This window comes from Pteropus vampyrus, unplaced genomic scaffold, assembly GCF_000151845.1.
Source record: "Pteropus vampyrus isolate Shadow unplaced genomic scaffold, Pvam_2.0 Scaffold50, whole genome shotgun sequence".
Classification (NCBI taxonomy): domain Eukaryota; kingdom Metazoa; phylum Chordata; class Mammalia; order Chiroptera; family Pteropodidae; genus Pteropus; species Pteropus vampyrus.
The window spans coordinates 7063746-7072940 of NW_011888831.1; the positions used below are offsets into that span (position 1 = coordinate 7063746).

A 9195-nucleotide genomic window follows, 5' to 3' on the forward strand; every position below is an offset into this window, starting at 1 on the left:
AAGGAAGAGGTGGGGCTCGTGTAATGCAGCATCAGGGGGAGGAACTGCTTATGTAACTGGGACAGCAGATTTAACCAAAGGAGAGAAGAGGCAAAGGCTGGGGATGGGAACGGCGAGCTGTCGGCAGGGGCAGCACACCCAGGTGGCTGCTCCTAATAAGGTACGATGTTGGGCTCTGGCTCCCTGTTTAGGGGAGGTGAAGGAGGCCTGGGGCTTGAAGCCTGGGAAATGACTGGTGAGGAGCATATTAGTGATACTCACTGTGGGGGTGGGGCAGGGAGGCTATACTGTGAAAGTATCCCAGCCCCATACTGGGAGGCTCAGGCAGAATTTTTGATCCCTCATGGGTAAAATGTCCAATATTGTTTTCCTAGAGGATCTGAATTGTGTCCAGTTAATCTAGGCCTTGGCCAAAGCAAGTTTAGTGGCAATTTTGCCTGGCCTCAAAAATGTACCCCTAGGGTTGAGATTTGAGGGAGTGCCTGCTGAGATGGCTGAAGGAACCTGTAATGCTTCTAGGGCGGAAGTTTTAGAGTGGCTCCCTTGGCTCTCAGCAGGGTGGCAACATCCAGGGCCCCTGGGTGCGAGGCTGGAAGAGCCTTTGGTCAGGTGTGGGGACCACCAGGTCAGTTCTGGAAGAGCTGTGGAGACTGCGGGGCCCTCAGTGCCTGCAACAGGAGCCTCTGGAGCCAGCCCCACTTCTAGTGGAGAAACCTCTGTCTGAGTGGCCAGTGCCGCAATTCATCAATCTCTTTCTGCCGGAGTTTCCCATTAGGCCCCTTAGGAGGCATCAGCAACTGAAGGTAGGTCAATTGAATCTCTTGAAGGGGTCTCAATTTTGGGAAATCTAGACCAGTCTCAATTGCCCTGTTCTCCATTTTTCTGTACAGATTATAGGCTTTGTGGCTAAAGGCTCCTTTGGAACTGTCTTCAAGGTGCTAGATTGTGGCCAGAAAGCAGTATTTACAGTGAAGGTAGGGACCTAGGTACTGTTCCACATTCTTCTCTAGTTCCTGTCTCCAGTCTTGGTTCTAGAAAGTTAAGAGGAATAAGCGATTCAACACTATTCCCTTCTGGGAGTCATCACTCCTTTCCTTTTATAGGTGGTGCCCAAGGTCAAGGTCCTCCAGAGGGACATCCTGAAGCAGTGCAAAGATGAGGTTAGCATCCAGGTAGGCACAGAGCCCCTGGAAAGGATCCTAAGAAGAACTAAACTACAGGTGGAGAAAGCACTTTTCTTGTCCAGTTGTCCTGCTCTTCCTAGTTTTGCCCCCCTCTCTGCCGCAACAAAAGTATATCCTGGGAAAAGTAGCTATCAGCAGAGTTCTTCTAGGTCCTGCCAGGGAAATCTCTCCAGCATGTCTCAGTGTGTTCCTTATTATTATGCTGGTTTCCAGATTACCAGGCAGGCAGTTTAGTTGACCTGAACTGAGAGGTAGGGCAGCAGCCCCCTTTATGCACAAGTAGGTATATTCTGACTTCTTCTCTGCTTTGATCCTCTCACTGATACTGTTTTTTCCTAACTTTCTGTTTTCTTTGTCCCTAGCGACAGATCAGCCATCCTTTTGTACATGGTTTGGGGGACAGTTGGCAGGGAAAACGGCACCTGTTCATTAGTGAGTGACTCGCCTCTCTCCTCATTCCCAAGGGTCCTTCTACCATACTCCCCACCTGAGATTACCCACCCTTTGGCTTGTTCTGCCTTTGCTCTGTTCCCCTTCTTATAGCATTTCTCTCTCCCAAAGGGAGAGGGAACAGCAGGTGGCATCAGTTTGGGCAGGAGGCCTACAGTGCCTCAAACCCAGGCACAGTAACCTCCAAATATTGCCTAGACTTCTGGTGCTTTGCAGTGTGCAGCTACTGTAGCACAGATCTGTACTCCCTGTGGTCCACTGTTCGCTGCTTTGCTGAGGCTTCCATCCGCCTCTTTGCTGCTGAGCTGGTCCTGGTGCTGTGTAAGTGAAACAAGAGTGGTAATGGAAATGAAGGAAAAATTAAGGGTGGCGGGGAAGAGAACTGATATTAACTCGGGGCGGGGGAGGGGGTTGTCAAAGAACAGAGATAGGGATGGGGTGGGGCTACCAGAGAAATTGGAAAGGACTAGAGCGCTTCAGCACACCCTACACTTGCTGTCATCCACAGGCTATCTCCATGACTTGGGCATCATCCATCGAGATGTGAAGGTAGAATTAAGTGCTTTTTTTCTTTGTCTGAGGAGGGGCCTCAGTAAGTTCCACAGGTACAAGGTAGGGGGAAGCTGAGAACAGTTGACCTTGGGACCCTCATGGGTGTAAGGATTTCAGCAAAGATCCTCCAAGTATAGACTTAAATGCTGAGTAGGGCATCCTTTTCAGCTGGGGGGTATATATGATGAAAGTGTCAAAAGGAAAGGGATGAATAATAATTTCTCACCTGTGATTTTTCAGATGGAAAATATCCTCATGGATGAACGAGGTAAATCCTTTTCCTAGCCCCAGATGAGAGGTACTCCAGTTTGGGAATGAATCATAGCAGATGGGGGGTTAGAAAAGAGTGGTGGTGTTATGTTACCTTTTATAGGTCATCTGAAACTGACAGACTTTGGTTTGTCCCGCCACCTGCCCCAGGGAGCTAGAGCCTATACTATTTGTGGCACTCTTCAATACATGGGTAAGAGAGAGGCTAAAATTGGTGGGTAATTATTGGGCATTATAGCCCACAGATGTCAGTGACAAGTATCTTTTAAATCTGTAGCCCCAGAGGTCCTGAGTGGAGGGCCTTACAACCATGCTGCTGATTGGTGGTCCCTGGGTGTCTTGCTTTTCTCTCTGGCAACTGGAAAGGTGAGAGAATGGTAGTGACACTGGGCAGAGAAGAGAGGAGCTTTGCTCTGTGGTGGGAAGAAGGAGGACCTTAAGAGACCTTGCCTTATTCCTACTAAGGAATGATATCACTCCCCTGCCCCCAACTCAGTTCCCAGTGGCTGCAGAGAGAGATCATGTGGCCATGTTGGCAAGTGTGACCCACTATGACTCTGAGATCCCAGCTACTCTTAACCAGGGGCTCTCACTTCTGCTCCATGAGGTAAGGGTGAGCACTGCTTTCCTTCTTGACTACCAAACTATTTACTCTCTCCTTTCCGTATCATTGAAGTGTATGTCCCCATTCCTCTGATTACTTTTTTGGGGGGGGTGGGGAGCTCCACCTTGATCAAGTACTGCGTCACTACTTGCTCCTTAACCAGCACTTCAAATTTCGTTCCTGTTTTCTGGTCCTCTAAATCTCCCCATCCATAACAGGTCACTTCTGAGAAAGTGGGCCAGTGCCGCTTTCTTACCAATACTGCTGCTTTATTCCTACCTTTGCCCCCAAATTAGTCTGTCTCCCTCTTTTACAAATCCTCTTCTCTTTAGTGTTGTTCTTCCTGCCCTCCACAGCTCGATGAACTTTTTTCCTTTTTCACCTTCTCTGTTCAGCCCCTTTCCTATCCCAGTCCTCAGCCTTCATGCTCTATTTCCCTTCAGCTCTTATGCCAGAATCCCCTCCAGCGTCTACATCATTTGCATCACTTCCAGGTCCACCCTTTCTTTCGGGGTGTGGCCTTTGACTCAGAGCTACTACAGAAGGAGCCAGTGAACTTTGACATGGAGACACAAGCTACCCAGCCTAGTCCATCGGAGTCTATGTTCTTCAAGGACTTTGACTGTAACCTGGAGTCCTACCTGGGTCACCCCAGCTTTGCTTGAACCCCTCTACTGTAGATTGGGGCCCATCTGGAACCTGAGGATCTCCTCCACTGCCAACTCAGTATGACCACCTTGATGACCCAGTTTGTTTTACCATTCTATTATTGTTATCATTCTCTTATTCTTCTAGGCATTTTGTACCAGCATTCAAATTTTGGGCATTTTACTACTAGCAGCCACAACTGACCTCAGCCCTTCCCCCATCACACAACCCACTTCTCAATTAAACATTTCAGATCAGAGTGTTGACCTCTTTCTCTGCTTCATATTTCCAGTGCTCATGCCCTGAAGCTTTGAGCCTGAGGCTTATTCTACTTTTCTCTCTCCTTGTTTCTTTACCATGTTTCCTTTCTTGAGCAATAACACTTCATGGGTTCCTAAGGTGCTATTTATATGTTTAACAGGCTTGTCAGAAGCAGTATGAATATTTTTCAGAGGTCTCAAAAGCTGGCATTTCAATCCCTAAATATGCAGCTAAAACATCTGATTCTGGGGCTGAAAGCCAGTCTGTAATAAATTTAATTTTAAAAAATTTAAAAAGTTAATCTAATAGCCTAATGTGAGGAATAGGAACTAAAACATGGGTGGGTTAAATGCCTTCTCTAGGGATAATTGGAATAGTTATCCAAATGTTTTCTAAAACAGAACTTTTTTGAAAGACATACGGATTCTTAAACTGAACATTGCCCTAGACATCCCAGGATTCAGTTTCTGATGGGCAAAACAAGGGATTAAGAGGCATGACATCCACTTAAGATTTAAAGACCTTTTCCTTTAGTAAAGAAACTCATCTGGACCTTAAATTTGTATCCATGTCTGGCCTTTCTGACTTTTCATTATTCTTCAGTTATATCTTCTCTCTGTTTCCAGACTAAGAGAGTCTAGAAAGTATTCTGGGTATGTCTATTAATTCTGTCCCTGGTTAAGCCAGATTTCCCTTGTACATTGCTGGCATTATATTGGCCTCTGTAGAATTGCTTTTTCTGGGTTGCATTTTGGGAATCTGTATCAATCCCCTATGAAACTTAATTTCTGTTGGTACTGTAAAGGGTATTTATGATTACAGTTCTTAATATTCTATTTGAACATGCATAGGAGAAATTTTCTTTGAATCCAGTTGTGCTTTTCCTGAATTACTGTTTGGTTTTTATCTTAAGACACTAAATATTCAACTGACTGTATTTTTAGAGCAAATTTGTGTCCCACCTCTCCAAGTGTTTAGACTTCATGTTATGTATTTTGTATGCTAGCCACGTTCTTGGTTTCATCTTCCTTTTCTACCTTTATTTTCCTAATTATCATTTTCCTATGTTTTAATCTTTTTTAATCTTACTATATTATCTACATTTTTGTAAGCCTTTTTGGAATGAGGTTGGCATATAAATAAAGAATGTATCCTTTATCCTTTTAATTATTTCATTTGTTTCCCTTTAGACACTTTTTAGCTTTATTACATTTATTTTAAGTTGTAGTGACCAGAACTGCACATTGGATAAAAACCTTGAATACTAGAAATAGGAATTAATAGCTTCTAAAATTGTAGTTATGAGTATTAGATTGGAATTTAGGAGACCTGGTGCCTGGATCCACCAATAACTATCTCAGTGTCTTTACACAAGTCATTTTAACCTCTCTGGATCTTAGTTTCCTATGTATAAAATGAGGGGGTTATAGCCACTGGTTCTTAATTGTGGGGAATGAGTTTCAGATTTCTATGATGCTTTTTCAAAGGCCAGATGCAGAGGATTTTATGATACTGTGGCTGGCTCAGTGTCAATGTTCAGGTAGCCCAACATTATATAGTCTCTCTAGTCACAGCAGCATTTTCGGTTAAGGTCTTTAGGACATGGTTAATATAATGTTACAAGGGTCCCTTTCCTGGGTCATGTTAGATTGCTTACAGATGATGATTATGTAAGTGTAGTTTGCATAATTTCTTACCAAATGAGGACATTATTCACATACTCTCTTCACTCAGTGGTGCACTACAGCAGTGATTTTCAGGGTAGAGTAGAGGGAGTGATAGAAAATCAAAGTTTCAGAAAGTATAATTTGAAAAAAAACATTGTCCTCATCCCCTAGTTGTGATATATTATTCCTGGAAGGCATTCTGTCCTGCTACCCTCCACTCCCATTCATAATTACTGACTTATAAATATACTTTTTAGTTATTTACATTAAATTCACTTAAAATTTATATATATAACCTAAAATAATCTTTTAAGTTCAGCCTTATGATTTGACTTTTCATTACCTAGAACTCAGATATACCTGTATATATGGATATTTTACTCTATTCCCTTCTCTCTTTTATAATAATTTATGATTAGTCTTAACACCAATCCTTATATTCTTCCAGAAAAGTGTCTTTGTAGGTCCACTTTGTAGTTTCTTACCTCTAACCTAAGTTACTTGGTCATATATTGATCTGTTCATTTGTTTACTTGTTCACTGATTTAACCGAATTTAACAGACTAGTAATCTCAATTCCTTGGTTACTCTTTAAATAGTCCTCAATGTAAATATCTTGTCAAAGCTTTTTTAAAAAATTAAAATCATATTCATTACATTATTAACCTCTGTTACGTGCTGAATTGTGTCACTCCCTTCAATTCATATGTTGAAGTCCTCACCCCCAGTACTTCAGAATGTGACTGTATTTGGAGGTAGGGTCTTTAAAGATGTAATTAAGTTAAAATGAGGTCATATGGGTGGGCCCTAATCCAATATGACTGGTGTCTTCATAAAGAAGAGGAAATGAGAACACACACACACAGAAGGAAGACTATGTGAAGGTTGACGGCCATCTACAAACTGATGAGCGAGGTCTCAGAAGAAACTAACCCTGCTGACCCCTTGATCCCAGACTTCTAGCCTCCAGAATTGTGAGAAAATAAATTTCTGTTGTTTAAGTCAGCCATTCTGTGGTACTTTGTTATGGCAGTCCTAGCAAACTAATACAACCCCTATGAAGAGTTCTAATAGATTAATCAAGAATGGTTATTTACAAAAAAAGAATGCTACCTTCTTCCCAATAGGTTGGTTTTGCTTATATTCTGAGAACATATCATTATTTCAGATTTCTTTGGCCTCTGAGTTTCACTAGTTTACAGTGTCACACTGCCTCTTTGGTTCAGTAAAACGACAATTGTTTTTAAACAGTTGGACCCCAACTTTATATCAAACAAAACTTAATTCCAGAGACATCAGGCTTTAAATGTGATTATCAAAACATTAAGAATCTTAGAAGAACATTTGAGAGAGTAGACCTAAAATCAATCATTGGAGGAGATAACTTAAACCAAGACAGAAAATGAAAGCACTATAAAAGAAAAAGGAAAACATATTTACATAAAATTTTGATGAGTGAATTACTCAAGATAAATCCAGATGCTCTGAAAGGAAAGATAAACAACTTGACCACATAAGTTTTATCTTTGTATGGCTATAAATAAAGTCAATGAACAAAAAAATAGAAAATTAAAAAAAAATTGCAGTGTGATGACAGTTGATGTCTATAGAACTCTTACAAATTTAGAAAAAGGTATTTTAAGGGCCAAGAATATGAAGTGATAATTAGATTTACATCAGTTGACTTAACAAGGCTCTACACAAGACACTGAGGAAAAAGATGTAGAAGAAAATATACCATTCTTGTAAAAGAGTGCCTTCTTTCCCTGTTGTGTGTGTATGAAAGTGGGAGGGGGGAGAGAGGGTGGGCGAGCGAGACAGAGATGGAAGAGAGAGAGGAGTAATGCAAGTGGAAAAAGAAGAAGAAAAGGCACTAGCCCTCTATTCCAGAGACCCCAGTCTGCACACCAATTATTTTTTTGAGAAAAAGATGTGCGTGTGTCTATGTACATATATTTTTATAAAAGTGTACACACTATTGGTTATTTCAGGCAGGGAAGCTCTGCCTTTAATGCATCTTTGTATTGTTTCACTTGCTATAATAAGCATCTATTATTTTTATAATTTCAAAGACACCAAATTATACAAAACAACACCAACAAACTTTTATTTTATTTACAACAGCATTTTCCCTCTCATCTACCCCCTCCATAACCCTCCTCCATATCCATCCTAATTTGCTGCTGGAAGCACATCCCTTTGGCTACTCATCTGGCATCTGACATACCAGCTACAAAAAGGACCAATCAAGCATTCCAATTCACACATTTCTATAGTACAAGTTTTTACTACTAGCACTTAAGAGTTTTCCATCTTGGTTTTTCTTGGTCATTTCCCACCCTTGTTTTATTCACTGAATCTTTTTGACCACAAGTACATATACCTTGGGATTCCTTCTCCTGAGTCTTGGGCAATCCCAGGATCAAGTTTGTACTCTTAACATTGTCTTTCTCCCAGTTTTCCATTCAAGTAGCTGTTATTTCTAGAGCCTACAGGCTGGGACCATTACGATGCTAGAGCAGGGCTGACCAATAAAAATGTAAGCCTCATACATAATTTTAAGTTTGCTAGTAGCTATACTAAAAAGGTAAGAAACAGGTGAAATTAATTTTAATGTATTTTATTTAACCCACTATATCTAAAATATCAATTCAATGTAATCAATATTTTAAAAATAAGATATTTTACGTTTTCTTCATACAAAGTCTTCGAAATCCAGTTTGTATTTTATACCTATAAAATCTCAATTTGGACTAGCCACATTGGAAGTGCTCAAGAGCTAGTGGTTATGATATTGGGCAACAAAGTTGTCCCCTGTGGGCCCTAACATTACAGTTTCTCTTTGAAGTATTGCCTTTTCCGAATTCATTAAAACTTCAGACTGTAAAGCTACTGTAAGTGTCAATGGAACACACTTTATCATAAACTATTAACTCTGAATACTTACCTTCCAAAATTCAATTTCACCTTCCCTAGCTAGATTTGTCATACAGAGAGGATTCAAGCAACAGGAAAATGTAGTAGTAGTTGGTAGTGTGGGTTGTAATTTTGACTGCCATTTGCTGCCTGCAGGGCAATGGGCAAATGACATGATCTATGACTCAGTTCCTTCATCTGTAAAATGGGGATAATTACAGTGATCCTTATGAAGACTAAAGGAGTTAATACATATAAAGCATCTATAAAGGTGCCAGGTACATAGTAAATGTTCGATACATGTTAGTTATCGTTCTAGTAAACTCGTTGCAGGCCCTGAGACAAGACCCAAAAAAACATGAGAAATTCTGAGGTGGTTAAATTACAGCGTGGGTTGAGAACCACGTCTCAGGCCATCACCGAAGCAGGACCTATGCGCAGACAGACCAAGCCTAAGTAAAAAAACGCTCCACTCACCTTTCCCTTCCAGACTCCCTGACCGGCTCTTTCTGGTCAAGACTGACGCAAGAGGTAACTGATGGAAACCTAAGGAGAGACTTCCTAAGGCCAGGCTACGGAGTCAACTTTTCTGATAGGGTGTGAGGGTGGCCCACTGGAAGCAGAGGAGATGGACTCTCCGAGG

The 9195-nt window shown here is 41.3% G+C and overlaps 1 protein-coding gene across 1 annotated transcript; it reads left to right on the forward strand.

Moving 5' to 3' along the window:
• The first annotated feature begins 103 nt into the window (after positions 1 to 103).
• Positions 104 to 6297, forward strand: LOC105291917 (uncharacterized serine/threonine-protein kinase SgK494). The gene is made up of 12 exons (XM_023530581.1): positions 104 to 160; positions 555 to 803; positions 891 to 974; positions 1104 to 1172; positions 1547 to 1616; positions 1851 to 1955; positions 2143 to 2183; positions 2427 to 2454; positions 2560 to 2649; positions 2734 to 2822; positions 2953 to 3063; positions 3504 to 6297. The coding sequence occupies exons 1-12, from the start codon at positions 104 to 106 to the stop codon at positions 3723 to 3725; spliced, it is 1215 nt and encodes a 404-aa protein (XP_023386349.1). The 3' UTR covers positions 3726 to 6297.
• The last annotated feature ends 2898 nt before the right edge of the window (positions 6298 to 9195 follow it).